The following is a 24,521-nucleotide window of genomic DNA, read 5'->3' on the forward strand; positions in this document are numbered from 1 at the left end:
GCCCCGCCGCAGCCCCGAGAGGTGTCAGGCAGCTCTCGGAAACGCGACCTGAGGTGACCTGACGTGGTCACTCCAGGCGCTCCCAAGAATTGGGGCTGTCCTCTCCACCCCACAGACCGCCCTCCCCCTGCTCCCTAGTGCTGTCCAAGATCAAAGCACCTCTGCCTGTGTTTCCTCAGTGCTTTTTCTCGGTTGTGCCAGGAAACTCCAGATTTATGATAATTTTGGTTTATAATATCAAGTTGCTGATGCAGTATTCCTCTGAGTCCCACCCAAAAACCCTATACCCAATCTGCAATAATCTTAAATACCTAACAATAATACTCTTTACAACAGAAATCTTTAAGAAAGTGGTTTTACTATATCATGCATATTGAGAGTTTATTAGCAAGCACTTCCTACAGCAGGCTTTTCAGTGAAGGAAGGTTTTTATCTGCCCTGCCCTGCTGGGGTCCAGGCTGTACAAGCAATTAGAACAGATGGCTGCCAGTGTTTTAATTGTAGCCACGTTCTGGGGCTCCACAGGTTTTCCTGCCCAGGGATGTATTTCCGGGGTAAACCTGCAGTGATCTGTGTTCCACTACTGGTATAGGTGATTGGGAGTACAGAGAGAAAAAGGGAAAAGAAAGCTTATTGCTCTTTATTGTTCAGCATTCCACACCAGTGCAGATACAGCCCATGCGTCCTTACCCGTGAAGGAATTCCCAAAGTTCTGTGAATTTTAAAATAACTGTTACCATGTCACTTCCTTCCTTAACCTGAACCAACCCCTTGTCTGCATTAGCCTCACACCCAAGGACAGTGGGGCACAGCAGTTTCCAGTCTCACAACTCAGCTTTAGATTAACCCCTTTTCAGGACACTGTTGCACCCTCTAGAAATCCAAAGTGCCACCAGTTATCAGTATTTTACAGTTTTTCTGGGGTGAGTTCATGGTTTGGTTTTAATTGTGAGGCCCAAAGAGTTCTCAATTATTGAACAATACAGTCAAAAAAAATTTCTCTACTGAGAAATTTGGTGCTGTTTCCATCCTTCCATTCACTTGTGTGGGTTCTCCTGTGTGTCTCTCCCAGGGTGCTTCAGAGGCTGTTCCAAACATTCACAAACTTGGCTGTTCTAAACCTTCTACTCCCCAACCATATCCAGTTACAGTAAAATTCACGTTAACTGCTACAAAATGAATGTCATTCATTGAACCCTCCCAGGAAGAGATTCAGCAGTTACTGTTCCACCCAGAGTCAGTTGTTGTCCTTCATCCATTGCTCAATCCATTGCATAATCTGATCCAAGTTTCTCTCCAGGTCCTCTGGAGTGTTGCTGGGTAACTGGTGCACAATTTCCTTTTTGTATGACTCCATAGCTTCTTCATAAAGAGTCTGAAAAATCTCACACTGAATGTTGTCTTGCAGCTTTTTCCCTGTGTAGCCCCTAGAAAACAAGAGCACCAAGGGAGAGCGTGAGATGTGCAGAAGCAGTGGAGATTCTGTGACTGACACCCTCAAACACCCCCCCTTTGCCCTGGTCTGCCCCCTGGCACACCTGCTCTCCAGCCTGTCGTAGAGGAAGGAGTTGTCTGTGCGGAGCACGAACACGATGTGGAACCAGCGCTCGGGGAAGAAGTCACAGCCGTGGTAATCCACCACCACCCCACCCTCCCTCATCCTGTCCTCCAGCTCGTCGATCACCTGCAGGGCAAAGGGACACAGGCAGGCTTCCCTGGCACTGCAGAAGGCCCAGACACATGGGTGGTTTAGAGGCTGCACTCACCCTGTCCTCATCCAGAATGGGGCAGTCGTACTCCTCATCAAAGCCCTCGTACAGCTCCCCTGCAGCACAAACGGGGTCAGGGCAGTTTGGGGGGGCAGAGCCACCACAACTGTCTACATGGGTATGTTCATTGCAGGAGGATGTAAACAAAGGCAGAGCTCAGCAGAGGGAACACTTGGTTTACAAATCTGTGTAAGGGTAAGTTTGTCATTTACTACTGACCACCAAGGGTCCTGTTAGAGAAAATTAATTGCCTTTTGATTAAATATATAGAATCCCGGAATGGTTTGGGTTGGGAGGGACCTCAAAGTTCATCTCGTTCCTCCCTCCTGCCATGGGCAGGGACACCTTCCACTAGCCCAGGTTGCTCCAAGCCCCATCCAACCTGGCCTTGGACACTTCCAGGGATCCAGGGGCAGCCACAGCTTCTCTGGGCAACCTGTGCCAGGGCCTCCCCACCCTCACAGGGAACACTGTCTGGGAACGGGAAGCTATTTTTCTTTATCCTTCATACCATCCTTTGCCCTACATCCCTCTCCAGCGTTTTTGGAGCCCCTTTAGGCCCTAGAAGGGGCTCTGAGTTGTTCCTAGAGCCTTTTCTTCTCCAGGTAGCAAAATCCCAGCTCTCCCACCACAAGCAGAGAGCTGCACAGAGCAAAGAATCCCCCGTGCTCTGGTGACTCCTCTGTTTTCCAGCACCTTCCTTGGCCAGGTCCCCCACGTTGATGTAGCTCAGCCCTGCTCTGGATGCCAGTTCCTTTCCCAGCGTGGTTTTCCCAACGCCCGGAGTGCCTGGAGACCAAAACCACAGGACAGGGTGAGGGAGGAGGTGCAGGTCCCCCCAGACACCCTCCCAGCAGGGGAACTGGGGCCTTTGGCCAGTGGACGTCGAGGGATTCGCGTGAGGGAAAAGGGCCCAGAGCTGCACCCCAAAGAGAACCAGGGAGGGCAACGCTGGAGTGGGAAACGGGAAACCAGGGAGAGAACCCTCACTGTGAGCAGGAACGTCACCCACACCGGGGGGGGGAGGGGGGGGGCAAAGAAAACCTCGGGACAGGATGGGAGCGTCCCGAGTTCTCGGGCAGGTGTGACACCCCAAATCCTCCCAAGCCAGGACCCCACACCCCAAATCACCCCGACTGCAACCCCAAACCACCCCGGGATGGGACCCCAGACCCCAAACCACCCCGGGATGGGACCGCCGCCCCCAGTGACTCTAGGCTGTGATGGGGCTGCGGTCTCACACCCCAGATCAGCCCAGGCTGGGACTGGGCCGAGCCCCCCGTGCCCACCGGTGATCAGCACGTTCGGCCGCCTCATGGCGCCGCCGTCGCCCTGGAGACACGTGCGCGGGGCCTCCGCCGCCGCCGGCGCGCGCCGATGGCGTCACCGCGCGGGCAGGCGCGACGCGGGCAGCCCGGCGACGGCCGGAGGGGAAGGACCGCGCGGGGCCGAGGGGTGACGGCACCGGCACCGGGGGGACGGGACGGACACACCGGAGAACACCGAGAGACCCCCCGGGGCACCGAGAAACCCTCCCGGGACACGAGAAACCACCCGGGGCACCGAGAGATCCCCAGAGTCCGAGGGCACCGAGACCCCGCGAGTGCCGCCGCCCGGCAGGGGGGAGGAGCTCCCCCGGCGCCCCCCGGCCCAAGATGTCCGGCAGCGCCCCGGGAAGGCCGGCGGAGGTGGGTCTGGGTCGGGGCTCTCGCTCAGGCGGTTCCTGCCCGGGCTCGGCGTTGGCGGTTCTCCTTTGCCACGGGGTTATTTTGTGCCTAGAGTAACGTTCGGTGTCTGTGTGTGTGTGGAAGGGACCCCCGCTCGCACGGGGCGTCGCGGGTAAATATGCAGATTCCACCAAAAACGGCTTTTGTGCGAATAACGGCCTCTTGCAGCCCCAGCAGACGCTGTTTCCCGGGTGCTGAGGGTCACAGGCACGGTGGGAGCTTCAGACAGAGTTCACCAGAGAAGCTCCCGTGGAGTCGCGAGGTGCAGAAAGGACCCCCAACACCCCCAAGAGACCCCCAAACCGCCCCAAGACCCCCTGGCTTCCCAAGCCCCTTCTCCCAGAGCAGCCTGGGGGCGGCTGGATCCAGTCCCAGCCTCAGACCCGGTCAGTGGTTCACGTTTAAAGTGTTGTACAAGTGTCACTGTACAACTCTGTCCCGCGGGATTGACGGCAGCAAACCATTATCAAATATATTTGTATAAGTATGATTGGACAAAGAGATTTTAATCACAATTATTCACTACACAGTATAGGAGCTGTAATAACTGTGCACTTGGAAGCAATAGATGGAATATGAATGTATAAAGAGTTGAAATGTGAGCATGAAGCTAAGGGTGGACTCGATGATCTCAGAGGTCTTTTCCAACCTTAATGATTCTGTGATTCTGAATATTTAAGCAATTGTATTAATGCAAAACCAGTTATTAATTAGAGATGATGTCACTCACCAAGACCAATGACAAAATCTCTTTGGCTCAGCCTGGAGGAGTGACCTTGAAGTGTGTCCCCACTCTGGGGAGGAATCTACATACCCACGAGAAGGGATATGTCACAAGATCCCACCCTTAAAATTTGGGCCTGGGCTTTTCTAGTATGCAGTGCTGGACTGTCAGTCAGGTGTGTCCAGGCTGTGCAGCTCAGCAGCTTTGGAGCAGTTCTCAGTGACGTCACTTGTTTGTTACTTTCTCTGGGGATTTTCCCAGCTCTGCCACATCTTCCCCTCCTCTCAGGATGTTTCCCTTTGGGATTGATGAGTCAGGCTGGTTTCAGCTTTGTTCAACCCAAAAGCAGTGTGACCCCCCCTTCTTCATTCCCCACTGGGGACTTTGCAAACAGGGCCTTGTTGTAATTGTTTTACTCCATTCCAGGCAGAGCATCCTGGCACCCCTGGCCCTTGGACACTCTGCTGTGTTGGTTGATGAGATGTGTAAACTGTGGTTTCCCGGCCCTTTTTGGGAACGTTTTGTCTGTTCTGTCACTCACATTTTCACTGGGGGCTCTGTTGCCATCCAGCCTGTCTCAGCCCTGCACTGAGGGGCTGCCAGTGACCCCTGTGATGGTATTTGGGGCCTTTGAGAAGTGCTTTGGAGCGTAAGTTTGCACCCCTATTCTGGCTGGGAGCTCCTCAAACCCAAAATTCAGTGCTGAATGGTTCTGTGTTGCTGTCACAGGCTCTGGTGCAGTCACAACTCAGCCCAAGCTGCCCTATGCAGCAAACAGGGAACAATCTCTAATTTTATTGTGCTGCCTCAATAGCTGTTCTCTGCCATCTGCTTCCAACTTTGAATCACAAATGCCTGCATTGTAAGTGTTAAAGAGAGGGGAAAAAAGTGCCTCATACTGAAAACTGCAGAGAGACAATGTGAATATGACCTTAATGTAAACACAGTCTGAGTAAGCTGATGCTGCTTCTTCATTCTTATCTCTGATTTAATTTTACTTCTTTAGTTTGGATGTGTGTTTGTGGAGTTTTCTACTTGTTCTGTTCTTGACAATTTGCTGCAAAATACTCTTAGCACAACATGTGAGAGGAGGCTTTATTTTAATACTGAAGAATCTCAGAATCCCAGAATGGTTTGGGTTTAAAGGGCCTTAAAGCCCATCCAGTCCCACCCCCTGCCATGGGTAGGGACACCTTCCACTGTCCCAGGTTGCTCCAAGCCCTGTCCAAGCTGGCCTTGGACACTTCCAGGGATGGACAAGTGTACACTGGATAAAAAGCTGCCATTTTCTAGGGACAGCTGTGGCCAGATAAGGGGAGGAGGTGCTGCTTCAGTGGCACAGTGTTTGTGTTCTGCAGGTGGCAGACTGGCTGGGGCACCCCTTCGATGACTCCTTTGGAAGCACCAGTGTCACTGTGAAGGCCCTGAGAGGCAGCTCTGGGAGAGGCCGGAGGCAGCAGCAGCAGGACCCAAGTTCTGTGCCAGAAAACAGCAAAGCCAGGGCTCCTTCCAGGAAAAGGGCAAAGCCCTCTGTGGTGGATCTGCCCTGTAGCAAGTCCAGGCAGAGCTGGAGCCCGTCCCAGGATGAGCTGCCGTGGGTGGAGAGATACAAACCTGAGACTCAGGTGGGACTTACTCTGAGTTTTAACGTAGTAGTAACATTATAGTAACATGCTGTGCTTCTGTCCTAATTTGTGTTGGTCAGGCTCCCAGAATATCCTATTTTGCTACAGCAAAAAGGTGCTGGTCTGGTTTGTTCACTGCCAGGAGCTCTTTATCTATAGGAGAGAATTTCCCTCAGGCCTCCTGAGGAGGCAAAGCTGCTGATGAGATGTTGTTTCCTGTCCACATCTAAACTTCTGAACCTGTTACTGAATTCCAGCCACATCCATCTGCTCCAAGCACTGGGAAAACCCAGCTGTCTGGGATTTGCAAAGGTTACAAAAACCTGTGCAATAGTAGAGTAAAAGGAGCAAAAGGTACCAGCTCCAGCAGTAGCTATGAAGCATGATGACACCAATAGGCAAGATTGTAGTGTTGTTACTTTGAGAATAATTAACAGCTCCTTATTTCCCAACTGCAAACAATGGAAAACAGGTTGTTGGAGGAAACAGGTTGAGCAGATCATCCTTAACTGTAGCACTTGCCTCTGCAGAGCGTAAATGTAACTGGAACAGACACCAGCATGTCTGTTAGTATTTCAGTCAGCATGTATTTTATCCTTGAATCTCATCTTTAGAAACCAAGAGGTGAATATATGAATTTCACATATTTTAACCTTGTTTCAGAATGACCTTGCTGTGCAAAAGAAGAAAATTGAAGAAGTTGAGGCCTGGTTAAAAATGCACATATTTCAGAGGCAACCAAAGCAGGTAAACATGCTAAAGTGAACAGCCAGAGGTATCAAACCATACAAATGAGCTGGATGCAATTCTAAGTTCAGAGAAAAACCTCAACTGAGAGGTGGTGATTGTGTATCATTGTAAGAAGTCTGTTAAGAACAGAGGTTAGAGCTTGTACTTTTGTTTTGGGCCTGTGCTGGTAAGAGGTGGACTCTGATTTTGGTCAGAAATATTATTTTCTGGCATCCAGTCATAAATCACAACTCTTCAGTGTGCTTGAAACCTCAGGTTAATTTTTAGGTCTCTTGGCAAATGTCCAGTGTCACAGGGTTGTTGTACTAGGACGTTTTTAGTTTGGGTGGATGGGAGCTGTTCTTGTACACAGGCATAAATTGCCAGTGTTGCGCAACTAACCAGGGGCTTTGGGAACAGAACAGGACTCTCAGAGTCCTGGCCTGGCTCTCTCTGTCTGAACACTCAGCAGGTAAATCAACAACACAAAATATGTGACTTGGGTTTCATTGGGAAAGAGAATCATTACCAGAGAAAATACAGGGGAAATTCAACCAATGTTCATTTCCAGCCAACTGTCATTATTTATCAGTCACATTTGGGATTATTTCTGTCCCTCTGTGTCAGGGTGGCTCTGTTTTGTTGCTGACTGGTCCCCCTGGCTGCGGAAAAACTGCAACTCTGCAAATTCTGGCCAAAGATCTTGGCCTTCAGGTGCAAGAATGGACCAATCCTGTATCTTTAGACTTTACAAAGGAAGAGTTAAGAAACATGTTTGACCATGGTAAGTATTTTGGTTTTTTCTCTTATTTTTTCTGTTCCAGTTACTTTTGTGGTTTTCATATGCTGTGGTTTTGTTTCTTTTCTGTCTGTCACATATGAAATCAGATCCACATCTGTGTAAATCCATTCCCTAGTGTATAATAAAAATTTTTCTGTTGCTTTTATCTGGAAAGGGATTTAGGTTTTTTACAGTGTTAACTCCAAAATAACTGACAATTCAGATGAGTACAGAGAGCTCTGTAATAGCATGGATATCACTTGAACCAACTAAATAAAACCAGGTAAATGTCTTTATTGGGGTCCTCACTTGAATTACACCTTTTAAAAATTCTCTTGTATTTGTTTGCCAAAGGGCTTCTTCAGTGGTGCTGTCAGAAAACAGCGTGGGTGGGTATTAGTTCTTGTGGGTATTTTATTCTACTTGGTATAACATAGAATACATATTTTTAATTAGTTTTCTCTTTCAGACTCCAATTTTCATATGTTTCCGAGCCAGGCCCAAGCAGCTCTCTTTCAAGATTTTCTATTAAGAGCAAATAAGTATAACAAACTTCAGATGCTTGGGGAGTCCCCAGAAAGTGATAAAAAGCTTATTCTTATTGAAGTAAGTGAAAACTTGTGAAATCTTGGGTTGAAAACAGTACCTGATGTTGTAATACTGACATGCTCATGAGCTTCAGCTGGTGGACTGGTGTTTCCCAAAGTTCATCAGCTTTACTGCAAATGAGGTCTTTATTGCTCTTTGAGCCTCTACAGCAGTTGAGAATCACGTTCTACTTGTAGATGAACCATATAACCAAAAGTCAGGAATTGGAGTCTGATTTGAGTACAGCAATAAGTAACAGAGTGTCATAAAGGAGATCAACACAACATTGAAAGTCATTCCCACGTTTGATTATTTGTCTAGAAGTATCTATGTGTGTAAAAAGGAAGAGTGGGAAAAAATCCCATTATTCCTGTCCATTAAGGATGCAGGAGAGTGTAGGAGACAGATGAGGATGAACACAATGAGAAACATTGGCAATTTAGCACTTGGTCCCTGATCTTCACGGGGTGTTATTTAGGTCAGAGGTGTGGACTAAGGGGTTTTGGGCAGGTACAGGACAAGACTTTATTTGTACTTGCTCAGGAATGTGTTTCAATAACTATTTATTTCTAACCTTTTCTTCCTTTTCTGGAAGGAATTTTAGAAATTGATAGTCAAGTTGTCTGTAAACTTCCAAGACAAAAACGGCAAAAATTCTAGTTGGGTACTGTAGATTTTAGGAGTTTTGTGTGACTTGTCTTCATAATGTCACCTTCTTGTGTAGGTCCTGTCACACCTCACATGGTGTATTGTGCCCTCTTCCCCAGCAGAGCTGTTTGGAGTGTTTGTCCTCTGGGTAAATCTCTGTCTGGCAGGCAACGTGATCACCCAGGGCTGTTTGTTAGGAAGCAGAGACAGAAAGAAAGGATTTATTTTTAGATAATTGTTTTCTGTAATGAAAGACATACTGTGCTTTGGGTTTGGGTTCTTTCCCCTCTCTCTGGCTCTTTTCTGCGTTGGCTGCATTCAAATTTGGTTGCAAGGAAGCTAGCCAGGAATCACAAATGTGCAGCAATGTGATGTGCCATGACAATCTTGATGTCTGTGGGAGGGAATATTCACATCTGAATGTAGTGTCACCAGCTATTTCTTTTGGGCAGGACATTCCCAACCTGTTCTACCGGGACCCCAGCAGTCTGCATGGCATTCTCAGGTTGGCACAAAATAAGTTTTTAATTATTATCTTTAGCCACTCGCAGCAAACTGGGGTTTTGTCCTCACAACACTTGCTTGTTTTTCACTTCAGGAGATTTGTTCGTACAAGTAGGTGCCCCCTGATATTTATAATCTCTGACAACTTCAGTGGAGACAACAACCAGAGGTTACTGTTCCCAACAGAAATTCTAGAGGAGCTTTGTATATCCACTATTAGGTAAGATCTTTTCTCTCATTAAAACATGGTTAAAATAAGAGAGAAGTCAGAAACTAATTGATTTTTTTTTAAATGACATTCAACAGTTTCAAGCCTGTTGCACCAACAAATATGATGAAAGTTCTCAATCGAATATCTGCAGCAGAAGCTGTGATGGTAAGTTGTCAGAGCTGCTGGATTCTGTGCAGTGTTAGGACCAAAAGATTTCACGCTTTTATATCTGAAATATGGTATTTTTGTTACTGTATTTGTTTGATCTTTTATAGAGCCCCACACTCCCAAAAAACCCCTCACCATTCGCCCCAACAGAAAACAAGGAACAAGCTTGTTTTTCAGATTAGTTTCACTTGATCCTTGGGCTGAGTTTACAAAGTTACTTCTGAAAATTTATAACAGTATTTATATATATGAAACAAATAACAGGAATAGAATTCCTTCCATTGGTTTGTTGTATCCAGCAAGGCTGGAAGAGGTCTTGAACTTAAACCCTGTATTATTCCTGAACTGTTTTGATTACAATTAAGTACCTTATTGAATGACGCCTTGCAAAGAGTTCTGTGCCTTTTTCTCTTTAACATGGCTGTGTAACAATGGATTAAATGTTTTAAAGTGAGCAGCGTTCCATGGTTTGAGCACACGGTGGGTGCTCCTGTGTCTGTGGTGTCTGTCTGCAGCCATATTCAAATACGCCTTTTCACGCCTTTTTTGTTGTTTTTAATGTTGCTTTTCCTTGTAGAACAGAGAGAAAAATCATGCCCTTGATAGAGCTTCTCTGGAGTTGCTTTGCAGAGGTTGTTCAGGTGACATAAGAAGTGCAATAAACAGCCTTCAGTTTTCCTCAAGGAAAGGTAAAAGAGTTTGGTTTTGTTAAATTAACAATGTTTTGGCCATTTTTGCTGAGAATGTGTTCTGTTTGGTGTTGCAGCACGGCTGGGTGAGCTGTGCACAGCATTTCTGACACACTTTTCTGGAGCAGGAATAGACCCAGGGTGTGTGAGGGAGCGAGTGAGTGAGTGGGGCTCAGTGGCTGGCTGGGGCTAAACCGCAGCAGCAATGCATGTGCTGTCCTAATTTAGTGAAAGACCCTCTTTTCTTCTTGGTATCTTTGCTATTTGTGTTTGCTGTCATAAAGACTCAACCTTAATTTGAGAGCAATATTTTCATTGACTCCTTACATTTCTTATCCTGCTTATTCTGTAAGCATTTTATGAGTCAGTAATTGTTAAGAAATTGATGTATGGGTAAAAAGGATCCATGGTAATTGTGGGAGAAAAGAAAAACAAATACTTAAAAGATAATTTCTCTCAGCTCACTAAGGAGCATTCACTAGCCACTAAATCAAATTGTGGGTGAAAATTTCCAAGTTTCTTAAATTACAGTAGAATAAGGGTTTTTTTCTAGAAGCTCAAAATGTTGTGTAGGTTGTAAAACATTAGTAGGCTGTTGGAAGAATCACCTAAATGAAAGGTTTTCTTTGCCACCTTGTATTTCAGTGAGGATGTCGTACAGACAATGCAAACATAAGACAAATTAATAAGTGAAGAGGATGTAACTGAAACATAATTTACATATATTTGTACTTATGCTTTGTAAAGGTGAAATTCTAAACAAAGGCAAGTGGGGGACATCAGAACTAGATGGAATAAACCTGAATGCTTTTTTAAAAGACAGTTGTTTGTTATTCAGAAAAAGTAGTTGGTACTTCAGCTGTGGGTTAAGGGACAGAAGTGGAATGAAGCCAATGAATGATGCTAATTTAGGTGACTTGATTGTCTTCCTAATAAAGGAGTTTTCCCTTATGCCTGTATTTATGTAACCTTTTCTGTTCTTTTTATTACTATTATTGGTTTATACAAAGCATTAGCAGTACCAGTGTAATAGAAAACTTCTATGGATTCATGTACTTTCTCTTGATTTTATTTTTGCTTTAATTGATAGACTGCTCTTTGGAGAAGGAGTTTTGGTCAAGGAAGAAAAGATGCTCCACAATAAAATGTGAGGAAGCTGCAGTATCGAAAGAAAGAAAGAAAAGTAAATGTGATACCACAGAAGACCAGGAGATACAAGCCATTGGTGGCAAAGATGCATCCATCTTTCTTTTCCATGCTCTGGGGAAAATAATTTATTGCAAAAGTATGAAAACTTTGACTTATTCTCCCTTTGACTGGGTAAAGCGTGTCAGCTGCTGATAGCTTGATTTGCTAAAGTAAGGCTTAGGGTGGCCTCTGATGGGGATGTTTGGTCAATAACAATGGTATGAAATCAGCTAAATAGGGGATCCCTAATTCCTAGTAATTCACAATATTAGCTCCAAAATCAACTGAAGAGAAGTAGTGGGGTGAGGGAAAACTAATACGTGGAGCTTAATGTAACCAACTGTGTGTTGATGACTCTAACATTGACTATATAGTTAAGGATCTGTGCCTGTTTCAGGATCTTTTGGGAGCTGGAAATGTTGTAATTTAGGTGCTGTAGAGCTGACAGTTGCTAACAATGTTTCTCATGCTAAAAGACTAAAGACTGTGAAATCCTTTGTAGGAGAACCAGTGTCAGAGGCAAAATTCCCTCAGCTTCCTGCCCACCTGTCAGAATTCCATCGGGACACATTGCTCATTCAGCCTGAGGTACTCCTGCAGTTACTCCATGAGTTCAGTTGGGTTGGAAACACACCAAAGCAAATTCTCAATCACATGGTTTAATCAAAATGTGTGTCTGTTCAGTCCAAGTTACACAATAATTGATCTGGAAGGGAGCACTGTCCCCCTTCCCTGGGGCAAACCAACTCCCTTTGTGTCCAAACACCACTGCTGAGACCTTGTGTTCCAGCTCCCTGAATATCTACATGTATCATACCTTTAACTAGGGTGCTTTTCCTTACCTACCTCTAAAACCTGAACTTTTCTTCTTTCTAATAGGATATTGTGGAAAAATCACATATGTCAGGAGCCATGTTTAATTTATACCTCCACCAGAACTATGTGGACTTTTTTTCTGATATAGACGACGTGGTGAGAGCCAGTGAATATCTGAGTGCTGCTGATGTCCTTTGCAGTAACTGGAGTGTAAGTGTCATCTTTCTATAGGCACACACTTGTTTTTAAACACTTGGACATTGAGCTTTGTGACATCTCACTGCATTTACGAATGTTTGCTGCAGGCTTAGTGTGGGTGACAGTGAGTTGTTAATGAATGCTGAAATACATCAGCTGCAGAAGAGACGCAACACATTTTTTGTCCAGCTTCTGTCAGCATTTTATTATAGTGGGTTGTAGTGTTTGTAGAATGTTCTACAAAGTATTTTTAAGTAGAACATAATCATGATAAAAATGTGTGGGCATCCATAAGCCTTTCCCCTGAAGGAATTGAACCAGCTCTTTTGTTCAGCTGCTTTGAATAAAAGTTCCACAGTAATCTAAACTGTAAAATTCTGGGCAGGTTGTGTCACTGCAGTTCCTGAGAGTGTTTCAGTTCAAATGAGGCACCTCGAGGTCACACAGTGCCCAATTTCTCTCTTAGACACGTCTTGTGATGGAAAACTACAGTGTCTCTGTGGCTACCCGAGGGGTGGTCCATTCCAACACATCCAGGGCCTTTGCCCACCAGCAGGGAGGGATGGGATTCCGACCCTTGCATAAACCCCAGTGGTTTTTTATCAATAAAAAGGTAAATGCTTGATTTTTATTATTTCTTTTTGTTTTACCTAAGGTGTGACAATTGAGTAGTATGGTATAGATGAGATTTGCTCACAATGCTAAACTTGTCAAATATCGTATTTTGATATCATCTGCTTCTAAAAAGCACTTGCTTGAAGAGCAATTTGTATCACTCCTTTAATGTAAAAATAAATTGGAGGCCTCTGACAAAGGATTGCTGTGTCCAAGTTGACATGCTGCTGGGAGAGTCTCAGTCCTTCCTACATTAGTGGAGACACAATCAGCATTCAAATACTAAAAAGTATTCCTAGGACTGAGTGCGAGCTTTTTGCACATTGAACTGTTATGTAGGTTTCACAATTTACAGTTTATGTGTTTATCAGAAGTAGCTTGTTCAGGATATACCAAAGGTCTGGGCAATTTTTTTATATTTGAACTCATGCTTCTCTTGCTTTATGTGTCAAAAAGTATTGGCCTGGATGGACAGGGAATCCTGTAATCAAAGGATAGCTATTTTCTGGAAGTGTTAATACTCAGCAAAAGGCAAAACCAAAGGATTTTACCATTTTTATGATTGGTCTATGTTTAACTGCTTATCTTTTCTTCTAGTCTCATTTTTCAGTAGCTTGTGTGTAGTCATCTAGCAGGCAGGAGGAAAGTCTATGTATTTTGGTACAGAATATCTACCGTAATCATGTTCCACCAGGTGGTTTTACTTGTGTTTCTTCTCTCCCCTCCCCAACTTTTACAGTATCAGGAAAATTGCCTTGCTGCCAAATCTCTGTTCTCAAGCTTCTGTTTACCACCCGAGTGCCTTCAGACAGAGTTGCTGCCTTACCTTGCTATGTTAGCAAACCCAATGAGAAACCAGGGTAAGATGGGTGTAACTTGATCTTAGACTCTTTTTGGCACTTGAAACATACTGAAAAATTTTGTAAGCCAAAATGTCAATACTGTCTATGCTTTTGCCTCAGAAAAAAAAAAAAATTATGGTAAATGTATAGAGGTGATACCCAAAGGTGCTTCTAGTAACAGCCAAAATTAAAGCTGTTCTGGTAGGATTATCAAACCTTACTAATTAAGTTGCTCTCTAGATTTAGGGCTTATTTTAAATCTGCTGGAGGAATTGAGAAGAAGATGACTTTTGGAAACCAGTGTGCAAAATTAACTGGATTTTCGTTGCTTACTGATATCTTTCCAGTAACATCAACAGACTTAAAAGGCTTTAAAAAGCCTTTCCCAGATAAACAAAATTCGAGTTTATAGTGCATAAAAAAATGTAAAATCCAAGGTAATCCAATAGCAGACCATTCATGCAGAAAAATTTAAGTAATTCACATAATTCAAAAATTACTGTTTAGTCAGCTAGGTCACTTGTGCTGCATTAATTGTTTCTAAAAAAAAGCTTCATGTCTTAACTAAGGCCTTGCCATCAGGATGAATTAATTTTGTAGGCTGTGGAATAATAACTCTACGTCATAAATAGAAATGGATGAATGTCAGGGGGTTTTTAGGGTCTTGTGTGTAGGCAGTCTGTCAGTATGGTGGTAAACTGTAGCAGTTTGGGAAAAAAGTTACATATATGCATGTGCAGTGTTTTGGTATCTAAAATGTTTCAAATGTATGCAGGAATACTTGACTAACACATGAATTGTTTATTTTCCAGTATGTTTAATTGTATGTTAATTATGATCTGCCCACTATGACACTGGTGGTTCTTTGTTCTTAGCTCAGATCACTTTTATCCAAGACGTGGGGAGGCTGCCACTGAAAAGGCGTTTTGGGAGGTAAGGTTAAATTCTGTCTATACTTAGAGAAAGTAAGACTTCATTACTTTACTATATTAAGGAGAAGAACCCTTTTGTAGAGAACCCTTCCACAGTAAATCATCTGTGATTTACTGAAGTCCTGCTTTTAATCCTTGTTTAACTTTCTTTTCTGTTGTATTAAGTATTAGACCTGTCCTAGACACTGTTTCTCCAGTGCATGATCTGAACAAAATACTTCCTTTACTATCAAAAACATTTATGTGAGAATAAAAGTGAATTGATACAAAGAGTTCAGTGCATCTTGCCTGTTGTTTGTCGTGACACAGAACAATAATCTGGAAGTTTGGCAGAATATTCTGTGTTCACCTTTGTGTTGGAGGTGCAAGAAAGAAGGAACAACAGGGAATTGTTCCAACTTCCTTTGAAGCAGTTGTATCCCTGTAGAAGTACAAAATATTTTAATGAGTTTATTTATTTAATGTGCCCTCCTTACAGATTGTGTAGGGCTCGTGAGGTGATGTGGCACAAGATGTTGTGTTGAGACTCTCGTGAGCCCTCTGAATCATAGATATCATTTACTGTGGTAGAGCCTCAGTTAGGTTTGTATGGCTTTGACATCTCTGAAATTTAAGAGTTTTAATTGGTCTGTTTCTGGTAAAGAATCCAGATCACAGCTGGAGTGAGACAAATTCTGTCATCTCCTACCAGGACAGAGTTTGTTCAGGCACCTGACAAAGCATCTCCTGCTTGTCAGTGGTGCTGCTGCTGAGTTTAACAATGAGTTTCCAAGCTGTATTTCCAGGAACCACCCTCTTCCCTGACAATTGTATTAAAATTAAGGAAGGAGACTGTCCCTAAACAATGTATTTCTTTGTAATCCCCCTCATCTGAGTGACAATGTAACTTCTTAAATTAATTGTAACTTCCTTATGCCATTAAGTGTCATTGCACGTACCTTTGGATACTGATGACTGTTTGTGTCTGCATTAATAAGTTGGGTGTGTGTCACTGAAAGTCTGATCTGAAGGATAACTTCACTTGTCATCCTTTCCCATTTGCTCAGTCTGCTGGAAAGGGAGTATGGAGAAGTACAGGTGTTTGCTTCCTTCATTAATCCTAATTGAACATAATTTGTGTTACTAACAGCCCTTAAAATAACTCAGTGCAGCAGTTTCAGTGGGAGTAAGGTTGTATCTGAGGACAGACAGTCTTTCCTGTGTGAGCTCCCGTGAGACAGCAGCTGTCTGTCTGTGGTCATGCAGTGCTGCACTGATGATTTCACAGGTTAAAGCTGGAAGCTCTCAGTGACAAGGACCCCGGGACCCCGGAGCTGTTCCGTGGGGAGGGTGATGGTGCCGATGCGGAGCCGGGGAACAGCAGGACGGGAGAGAGTGATCCCAGTGATCCCGAAGGACTCCTGCTGCCCTCCAGCCAGTGCAGTGGCAGTGACCTGCCTGGCAGCCAGCCCCAACCCGTGGCAGCCCAGGCCATCATGGAGGAGGAGGAGCTGACAATAGAGGAATTCGACAGTGACTGAGCTCCAGACCCCACCCACTGCCTTGCCTGGCCGAGGTGCTGGAAAGGCCTCAGCTGAAGAGAGCGTAGTCTGCCCCAAAAGTGCTGCCTAAGCCACAGAGCGGGGCTGGGAGCCAAGTCTGAACTGTCTCAGCATCGCGACAGCTCTCTTCAGCTTCCTCCTCACTGTGCGGGATCAGCCCTGAGCTGAACACTGAATCACACACAATTTCCTGCCTCTCCTGAGCCACAAAATCGTCTATAAGAAGAGAGTAATAAATGACTGAAATCAATCTGAAAGAGACTGTAGATCAGCAGTGTCAGTCTTAAGTTATTTTTAGTTTTCGCACATTTTAATTTACCTTGCAATTGTACACTGTGTTTCCTGAGTACACGTGCCATAAGTTGTCAGCATTTGAAGGTTTTGTTCAAATTCTTACCTTGAAATAAACCTGCTGTTTGGAAGTTTGTACCTTCATGAAATAAGAGGCTGAAATGTACACAGAAAAAGTTTGATGTCCCATACGGATAATGTAAAGAAAAATCCTACTGTATTAATACTGTTTAGTACTCTGACTCAGATTTTTATGTCTTTATAAGTAAGTTTATATGTCGTACCATAGCTTATTTTGGATTCCTTGTTGAAAGATATTTTCATAACTTATGGAGGGGAAAATGCAACAATCAAGCTGAAGTTGTTCTCTCTAGGAAGTTTAAAGTGTATAAAGTGCAGTTTTTCTCCTTAGGTTGCACTTGATTTTGTGTTTGGTAAGTGACACATGGTACAGTGCTGGGGATAGTGATACCACAGGAGTGAGGAAAAAAGTGTAACCAAATTCCTTTGTGTGATGCACATTTGCATTTCTGTATAGCTCACAGCCAGAGTTTAGTAAGAGAAGACACGTGTTTATCCACCCAGACCTTGGGTCAATGCTATTAAAGAGTCTGGATTTGTCAGCTCCTAAGGGGCAGGTGTAGTCTTTCCATCTACAGCTGTTGTTTAATTTCGCAGAGAGAAATTTCCCTCCTAGTTCTAAAATTCTGTTGCAGCTCATTGCTGCAAAGTCAAAATGTCTTTGGTTGTTGATGCCCATCAGCACTTTTCTTCCTCTCCAGGGTGCTTTGGATGGGCTGTTTCTGGAGTGCCTCCAGTGCAAATGACAATAAGGCAGGAAATACTGTCTTTTGTTTTGCAGGCACAGCCCCAAGCTCCTTCGTTGTGTCTTTTCAGTTTTCCTTACTGCAGTGCCAGGTATTAATGGGAAACATCAGCTGTTTCCCATTGGCCTTGCCCCTGTGTGATGGTTTTCACTCTAGGCCTTCCTGGAGACCAGCTTGTAACCAGGAAGGAACTAGGAAAGTGATCACGGAAGTATTCCATGCTATTCCTTTACGTAACTTGAGGTATAAATAAAGCCAGCAGGAGGGACCTCGCTCTCTTCCTTTCCGGCGAGGTTCGAGAGGGGTGGGTCCCTGTTTCGGTCGGGCTTATCTGGAGCTGAGGCGCACAGTGACTGCTGTTATCAGCCACGCGTGAGGGGAGAGCGCTGGGCCGTGTCCAGCCATCCTGCCTGTTCAAAGGGAAGTGGTGAGATTTTTGCTAGTTTGCCTTCAGTTGGCTGGTTGACTTGCTTGGTCTTTGTCCCTTTTTGTCCTTCTCCCTTCTCCCTCCCCCTCTTCCCTTTTTGGGGAGCTGTTTGGGATTTCAGGAGTTGTGGTGTGTGGTATTCTCGTTGTGTGTATCTGTCTCATATGTAAAATATATATATGTATATATTTTTGCTATAGCTTTGGCTGCTTGGGTCGTTTCGTTTCTCTTCCCTCTCTGGGAAGCAGGTCCCTGTCGTCGAGTTTCGGGGGCTTGGCGGGAAGCCAGCTTGAAATTTGCACACCTTGATAGGGCCAAATTCAGTCCTCACCTGGCAAATTACACCCTGTAATGGCAGAGACTGGGCTGTGTGACTACACAGTAATTACATAAAACATGTTTCACATGAAAACACCACACACACAAAGAGAGCATTATTCTCTTTGAAGCCCCAATTTCTTGCTGTGCTGGTGAGTGCCCCGTCAAAGCAGTGCCCAGTTACCATCCCCTCAGGTCCAGGTGAGGCAGAGGGCAGTGCTGGGAACATGTCAGTGCTGCAGCCCACCCTCTTACCTCTCTCCATGGTCCATTTCGGTTCCTCAGCAGTGTCTCAATTACGTGGTAGGGAAAGAAGGTCTGTCCTTTGGATAGGGGTGATTTAGGAGCATCCCACAAAGGACAGATACGTGGGCCCTCTTGGTGTGGTCAGAGCATTTGAACAGCCATGGCAGCCTTTGGGGAGCCCCCGCGGCTCACCCTGGAGCCCACCCCGCACTCAGTGTCCGGGTGCGGCTGGGGGGGTTTGGTGCAGAGGCTGTGCTGCCCTCGGTGCTGGCAGCTCCCACCGAGCTCTGCGTCCCGGGAGAGCGGGGACAGGAACACGGACATGGATGTGGGTGATGGAGAGCAGCACGGAAATGTAGAAATTAAACACAGGAAACAGTATTTCCTTTTTTTTCCTCCCGATTCCACGTGCCCGGGGTGGGAGGGGGATGTCGCGTTGTGACATCACCTGCTGGCAGAAGGTGACATCCCAAGCGGCCCGTCGTGACCCCACCGGGGGAGGTGTTATGATGTCACCCCCCTCCCCGACTGTGTTTGGGCCCCGCAGAGCCCGGGACACTGTGGCTTGAGCCTGGACTCCTGAGTGAGACTGCGGAAGTCTGGAGGGTTGAGCGAGGCTTCTCCCGGGGCTGGTGGTGCCTCGGGGGCTCCCCTGGCAGCTCGGTGACCCCTCCGGGGCCATTCCCTGTGTTTGCTCAGCCCTGTCTGGTTTGGGCAGCCGGGCACTGCGGCTGTTTGCAGCAGGGAAGGTGAGGCTGTGGGGAAACTCCTCGCGGGTGTCTGTGCATGGGGTGTGCGCTGGGCTCGGGGAGTGGGGAGGGTGTCCTGGAGGGGCCTGGGCATTGCGTCCTCCCCACCCCGGGACAGCCTCTGACCATGGTCCCGTTCCACCGTGCAGTGCCCGACACCTTTGGGAAGCGCCACAGAATCGCCAGGGTCGGAAGAGCCCTTCAGGATCGTTAAGTGCAGCCGCCCGGCCCGGCCCGGCTCGGCCCGGCCCGGCCCCAGTGCCCGCGATGGGCCCCGCCCCGTCCCGGGCGCTGCCCGACCCGCCGCGGCGGGCGAGCCGGGCCACGCAGACCGAGTGGGACTGCCCGGTGTGTCACCGCGTGAGCTGCGACAGCCTGGCCGTGCCCTGCGGACACGCGTTCTGCCTGGGCTGCCTCCTGCGGGGCACGGCCGCGGACCCCGCCTGCCCCCGCTGCCGCAGCCCCGTCATCGCCGCCCGCTTCTCCGTGCTCGGCGACGCCGATTTCCTGCAGTGCATCCTCAGCCCGCCGGGGCGCTCGCCGGGGGCGCGGAGGGCTCAGTTCCGCCTGGTCGAGACCTGCCCCTGGCCCCGCTGCCCCCGGAGCCCCCCGGCCCCGGACGACACCACGCGGGCACTCCCGGCCGAGCTCTGGGCGGAGCTGCTGCACGGGCAGGAGCATCTGCTGGACCCGGTGCGGCCGTGGCTGCGGCACAGCCTGGAGGCGATCCACGGCCCGCGCTGGTGGGAGGCCCGCGAGGTGGAGAGCATCGCCCTCTCCGCCCTCTGCATCTACGGCCCCGACAGGGACGCGCTGGCCCAGATACTGCAGAACTACCTGGGGGAATACACGGCCCCGCTGGTGCACGGACTGGTCCATGTCACCCTGAGCCAGTGTGGCGAGGCCTGGCAGCTGCACCGCTCCCAACCTGCCAGGGACCGGGGCGGGAGCTCCGTGTCCAGCTCCAGCCGCTCCTCCTCACCAGGGGGGACCCCCACTGCCAGCCCGGGGGGCACCCCCACCCACAGCCCAGGGGGTACCCCCAGGCCCAGCCAGGCCGACACTTGTGACCCCGTGGGGTCGGGCCCAGAGGACCAGCTCAGCACATCAGAGGCCCCCCCTGGGAGTCCCAGCCACCCATGTGTACCCGTCGCTGCTGAGCAGGAGCAGCCCCAGGATGTGGCCCAGGAGCCCACAGAGGCTCCAGGTCCCTCCACTCCCGACCAGGACAGGGGCCATGAGCGCCGGCAGCTCCGGCTGCACCGGCACCCCCGAAAGAGGAGGGCCCGTGACCGCCACGGTTCCTTGCGGCCCAGGAGGAGGAAAAAGAGAAGGAAATAAATTTCCTTGACACAGTCTCTGAGTGCTGCTTCCTCCCCCTTCTCCTGAGGCCCTTTTCCCGTTTTTGAGGCTCCCACACCCCCAGTGCCCCGACACCACCTCCCAGGGAAATCCTGAGTGGAGCCATGGTGATGCCAAAGCTCTTGTGGGCAGAAAGATTCTTGTGTCTCATTTTGCCAGCTGAGCTTCCCATCTCCTTTCAGATCCCTTCAGTCAATCCATTGCTGACATATCTTCATTTCCACTAAGGGAAGTCATCAGTTCTTTCCAAGCAGGGACCTGGGAATGGTGCAGGAGCCCCCAGGAGGGCAGAGAAACCCAAAGGCCCAAGGCTGATGTCCTCAGCTCCCCCTCAGGATGAAGCAGCCTCTCTGCCTGGGTGTGGGGTTTAAGGATGGTCTGGGCAGCTGCCCACATGTGGGATGTGGATTGGGACAGGGAAAAAGGCAGGCACAGGCTGACAGTGGGAGAAAGTTTGGGTTGGGAAGGGCTTGGGGGCTGGATCCCCAGATGGATCACGGGGTTGAAGAGGAGCAGCTGCAGGAGGGAGAGGGAGGTTTGGCACTGTCCTTTAGCCCATCCAGGCCACCGAGGATGGGGGGGTAGATCCTGCTGCTGCCAGTGGGCTCCATATCCCCAGGAATCACCTTGTTATTGCCCGGGGGGTGCCACACGTTCACATAAAAGCGGAGGGTAACAGGTGATGCCACTGGCAGATACCCGCGTTCTGTGGGCTCAGCGATGTCCCCGTGTCCAGCCCCTTCCTGCCCCGCAGCCCTCGGGGGGTCTCCCCAGTCCCCCTCCCCCAGCCCAGGGCCCCAGCGCGGCCGGGGCAGCCGGCAGGACCCTCGGCTTGTCTGTGGGACCACGGCCGAGGCTCCCAGGAGGGTTTTCCGCAGATGACGGAGAGCAGCAGAGCAGCCCCCGCCGCCGTCGTAGTTTGCCCCGCCAGGGTGCGGTTCGGGTGCTGCTCGCGGCTCTCTCTGGCCGGGCTGGGTGTTCCTCCCCCCGCGTCCCCCGGGTCCGGGCTGGCTCCGGTGTGAGGGGGGACAGGGGTCCGGTCCCGCCCTTCCCGCCCTTCCCAGCCCCGGCTCCAGGCGCGACCCGAACGCCCTCGCGATGCCGCGGGGGCGGGGCCCAGTCGCGACAGCAGGCGCTGATTGGCTGCTGGCCCGCGGCCCGGAAGCGGAAGGTGCGGAGGAAGAGGAGGGGGAAGAGGAGATGATGGAGACGGTGGTGGAGCCGGGCGGGCAGTGCCGCCTGCGGCCCTTCTCCTGCGAGCAGGGGCTGCTCTCGCGGCCCGACGGCTCGGCCGCCTTCCTGCAGGGTCTGTGGGGCCGAACCACCGGGGCTGCCCCTCCCGGGGCTCTCCTTCCTGGGGGATCTGTGGGGCCACATTCCCGGGGTCCCCTTTTCCCCTTCCCAGCTCTTCCCGCAGGGTCTTCCCCCCTTTTCCGGGGCTGCCCGTCCTGCAGGCTCTGGGGACTCCGCTCCCCGGGGCTCCTCTTCCTGGGTTTCCCCACGTGCCCTTCCCAGCCCTCCGCGGCTCTCCTCTCTCCATCCCATCTCTCCCCATCCCTTCCCTTCCATCCCACCCTCCCTGTCCGCAGGTGACACCTCAGTCCTGGCCGGGCTCTACGGCCCCGCTGAGGCGAAGCTCAGCAAGGAGCTGCCGGACCGGGCGGCGCTGGAGGTGCTGCTGCGCCCCAAGGTGGGGCTGCCAGGTGGGACCCCCGGCCCTCCCCCAAAACAGGGAACGGAGGTGTTGGAGTTATTTACAGCTCTTTATTTACAGTTTGCTGGGCAGCTAATCCGCAAATATAGCACTACGAACTTTGGAACTTGTTACTGTTTATACAGTGTTATACATTTTAGCAAACAAAGGCATTAATGTTCATCGGCTATAGGTTACATAGTTCTCTTGTTAATTACTATTCTGTTGGTTAATGACTCTCTCGCTTCTCATGCTAGTTGGTCATGCTCAGTGTTTCTCTTTTTGGGTCGGGGTGTTTCTTGGGTTGGTGGTCACAGCCTGCCCCTGCTGGAATCACCCTGAATCCAGTGGGAGCTGCTTCAGCCCAGGTGCTAAATTGTCTTTATTAGTTCCTTTCTTATCTTGGGGGTTCTGCCGGATGCCAGGCTATAAATTCTGCGTTCCCTGTGCCCACTGCCAGTGGAAATCCTTCCTCCCAAGCTGTGATACCCTCCCCCAGGGCTGAGATCACTGAGATGTTTCCAGCTCTAAACCTTAACAAGGCAGTTCCACCAAACAGGAATTTGTGTTTCCATCACCTCGACATCACTCAGAGCTCGTTGGCTGCTCTCTGATCCGTGGGTTTAATCTCCGTTCTGGAGGCTAGAAAGCACAGACTGATCATCAGACAACAGCCTTTCTCAGGGGCACGTGCATGCTGTGGTTTGCAGGGGTGCTGGAGCGGAGCCGGGAGCAGCAGCTGCGCCAGACGTGCGAGGCCGTGGTGCTGGGCGTGCTGCACCCGCGCACGGCCATCACCCTGGTGCTGCAGGTGCTCAGTGATGCTGGATCGGTATCCTTTGGCGGGGAGGGTTTGGGGGAACAGCTCAGAGCGGTGGGTTTGGGGTTGGGGGGCCGGAGCTGCGCTGTGTCCCTTGACTCTGACCCCCAGCTGCTGTCGTGCTGCCTGAACGCCGCCTGCATGGGGCTGCTGGACGCGGGGCTGCCCCTCTCCTCCCTCTTCTGCGGCGTCACCTGCGCCCTCGGCCCCGACGGCACCATCGCCCTTGACCCCACGGCACGGCAGGAGCAGGTGAGCCCCGGGAGGGGCGTGCCTGGCCCTGAGTGTGCCCCCTGAGCTCCCCTGACCCCCTGGTCCCACAGGAGGCCCGTGCCGTGCTCACCTTCGCCATCGACAGCAGGGAGAGGAAGGTGCTGATGGCCACCACCAAGGGCAGCTGCTCCGTGGAGGAGGTGAGGGACCTCAGGGGTTTGGGGGTGTGGGAGCCCCTCAGGGGGAGCCTGGCCCCCATCCCACCCCTGTTCCCCCTCAGATGCAGCAGTGCCTGGTCACAGCCCAGCGCGCCGCAGACACCATCTTCCAGTTCTACCGCGACTCTCTGCGCCGCAGGTACTCCAAGTCCTGACTGGGACCCTGCGGGCGGCCGGGCCGGCCCGGACCCCACGCTCAGTAAAGGACCTTTCTGTATCTACTGTGCCTCTCGACTCCATCCCGTGCCACAGGGGCCCCCCAGAGTGGGGGGCACACAGGGATGTGCCCGGGACACATGTCCTGAGCCCCCAGGAGTGGGACGTGCCTGAGAATGCCTGTCCTGACACAGCCCTCAAAGTGGGGCCCGCCCACACGGGACATGGCTGGGACACGTGTTGTGCTGAGACAGGAACAGGCGGCGCCGGTACCGCTCAGAGCCGGGACACCCAACATGGGGGCGCCGCTGGGTGCGTTGTGCCCGTTGCCAGGCCTTGACCTTCTCATAATGGCGGCGCCGCGGAGGGACGGATCGATCCTTCCTGGGCGGGGCTTGCGCTGCCGCGGCCAATAGAGCGGTCGGGAGGAATCACGTGTTTGGGAAACCACGCGCCGCGGGGCGGGGGGAGCTGGAGCGTCTCACTGCGCGGGGGGTGGGGGCGAAATGTGGAATTTTGGGGTGGGGATGATAACAGGGTGGAGTAGGGGGATTGGAGGTGCAATAACGGGGAGTTTTGAGCGTAATAAGTATGACGGTGGAGGATCAGTGGGGGGATATGGCGGTAGTGAGAAGAGACAGTGAGGGATGTGGGATGCAATAAGTGTTACCAATGGGGCCCATAATGGGGTGTAACGTGGAGTGGGAAATGATGTCAAATGGCGTTGCAATGAGGGCGTGCCAACGCTCCGCTTAGAAAAAAAATAATAAAAAATAAACCCATGAGAAAAGCCCTCTAAAAAAAACCCCAAGGAAACCAAAATTAAAACCCAGTAGATCCAAAGAAGCTGCGGTGGAACTTTGGGATGAAAAACACGAAAGAGGGGTGAACCCCCGGGGGTGCCCC

At 49.6% G+C, this 24,521-nt stretch overlaps 4 protein-coding genes across 5 annotated transcripts; 3 read left to right on the forward strand and 1 right to left on the reverse strand.

Moving 5' to 3' along the window:
* Positions 1-624: 624 nt before the first annotated feature.
* Positions 625-3,169, reverse strand: AK6 (adenylate kinase 6). Its single transcript, XM_064642006.1, has 5 exons — positions 3,059-3,169; positions 2,466-2,558; positions 1,767-1,825; positions 1,539-1,684; positions 625-1,427 (listed from the first exon to the last, which is right to left on the reverse strand). The coding sequence occupies exons 1-5, from the start codon at positions 3,084-3,086 to the stop codon at positions 1,238-1,240; spliced, it is 516 nt and encodes a 171-aa protein (XP_064498076.1). The 5' UTR covers positions 3,087-3,169; the 3' UTR covers positions 625-1,237.
* A 10-nt stretch (positions 3,170-3,179) lies between these two features.
* Positions 3,180-17,217, forward strand: RAD17 (RAD17 checkpoint clamp loader component). 2 transcript variants are annotated; one of them, XR_010426743.1, is made up of 16 exons: positions 3,180-3,457; positions 5,579-5,845; positions 6,509-6,592; positions 7,202-7,358; positions 7,825-7,961; positions 9,044-9,096; positions 9,190-9,315; positions 9,402-9,471; positions 10,052-10,163; positions 11,254-11,448; positions 11,854-11,939; positions 12,231-12,377; positions 12,832-12,978; positions 13,720-13,840; positions 14,635-14,755; positions 16,022-16,105. XR_010426743.1 is itself a non-coding variant. In XM_064641998.1 (16 exons), exons 1-16 carry the CDS (start codon positions 3,425-3,427, stop codon positions 16,272-16,274), a joined length of 2,046 nt encoding a protein of 681 aa, XP_064498068.1. In that variant the 5' UTR covers positions 3,181-3,424; the 3' UTR covers positions 16,275-17,217. The 2 variants fall into 2 exon arrangements, 1 of the variants encoding a protein (XP_064498068.1); XM_064641998.1 differs by having other exon boundaries at positions 3,181-3,457; positions 14,698-14,755; positions 16,022-17,217.
* Positions 17,218-17,345: 128 nt separating this feature from the next.
* LOC135407169 (uncharacterized) lies at positions 17,346-20,509 on the forward strand. Its single transcript, XM_064642003.1, has 2 exons — positions 17,346-19,153; positions 19,303-20,509. Exon 2 carries the CDS (start codon positions 19,421-19,423, stop codon positions 20,492-20,494), a length of 1,074 nt encoding a protein of 357 aa, XP_064498073.1. The 5' UTR covers positions 17,346-19,153; positions 19,303-19,420; the 3' UTR covers positions 20,495-20,509.
* A 1,089-nt stretch (positions 20,510-21,598) lies between these two features.
* On the forward strand, positions 21,599-23,676 carry EXOSC5 (exosome component 5). The gene is made up of 6 exons (XM_064642004.1): positions 21,599-21,821; positions 22,105-22,218; positions 22,919-23,040; positions 23,140-23,280; positions 23,352-23,441; positions 23,522-23,676. The coding sequence occupies exons 1-6, from the start codon at positions 21,614-21,616 to the stop codon at positions 23,612-23,614; spliced, it is 768 nt and encodes a 255-aa protein (XP_064498074.1). The 5' UTR covers positions 21,599-21,613; the 3' UTR covers positions 23,615-23,676.
* The last annotated feature ends 845 nt before the right edge of the window (positions 23,677-24,521 follow it).

Source organism: Pseudopipra pipra, chromosome Z (assembly GCF_036250125.1).
Source record: "Pseudopipra pipra isolate bDixPip1 chromosome Z, bDixPip1.hap1, whole genome shotgun sequence".
In the NCBI taxonomy this organism is placed as follows: Eukaryota; Metazoa; Chordata; class Aves; order Passeriformes; family Pipridae; genus Pseudopipra; species Pseudopipra pipra.

Bases quoted from the DNA above. Each gene is read 5' to 3' on its own strand.
- AK6 (XM_064642006.1), bottom strand. From the start codon at position 3,086: ATGAGGCGGCCGAACGTGCTGATCACCG. The intron at 1,826-2,465 runs GTGCTGGAAAAC...TTTGTGCTGCAG, and splicing joins GGGGGACCTGGCCAAGGAAG to GGGAGCTGTACGAGGGCTTT. The intron at 1,685-1,766 runs GTGAGTGCAGCC...TTTGCCCTGCAG, and splicing joins CCATTCTGGATGAGGACAGG to GTGATCGACGAGCTGGAGGA.
- EXOSC5 (XM_064642004.1), top strand. From the start codon at position 21,614: ATGCCGCGGGGGCGGGGCCCAGTCGCGACAGCAGGCGCTGATTGGCTG. The intron at 23,041-23,139 runs GTATCCTTTGGC...TCTGACCCCCAG, and splicing joins TGCTCAGTGATGCTGGATCG to CTGCTGTCGTGCTGCCTGAA. The intron at 23,442-23,521 runs GTGAGGGACCTC...GTTCCCCCTCAG, and splicing joins GCAGCTGCTCCGTGGAGGAG to ATGCAGCAGTGCCTGGTCAC.
- RAD17 (XM_064641998.1), top strand. From the start codon at position 3,425: ATGTCCGGCAGCGCCCCGGGAAGGCCGGCGGAG. The intron at 9,472-10,051 runs GTAAGTTGTCAG...TTTTCCTTGTAG, and splicing joins CTGCAGCAGAAGCTGTGATG to AACAGAGAGAAAAATCATGC. The intron at 14,756-16,021 runs GTAAGGTTAAAT...ATGATTTCACAG, and splicing joins CTGAAAAGGCGTTTTGGGAG to GTTAAAGCTGGAAGCTCTCA.
- LOC135407169 (XM_064642003.1), top strand. From the start codon at position 19,421: ATGGGCCCCGCCCCGTCCCGGGCGCTGCCCGACCCGCCGCGGCGGGCG.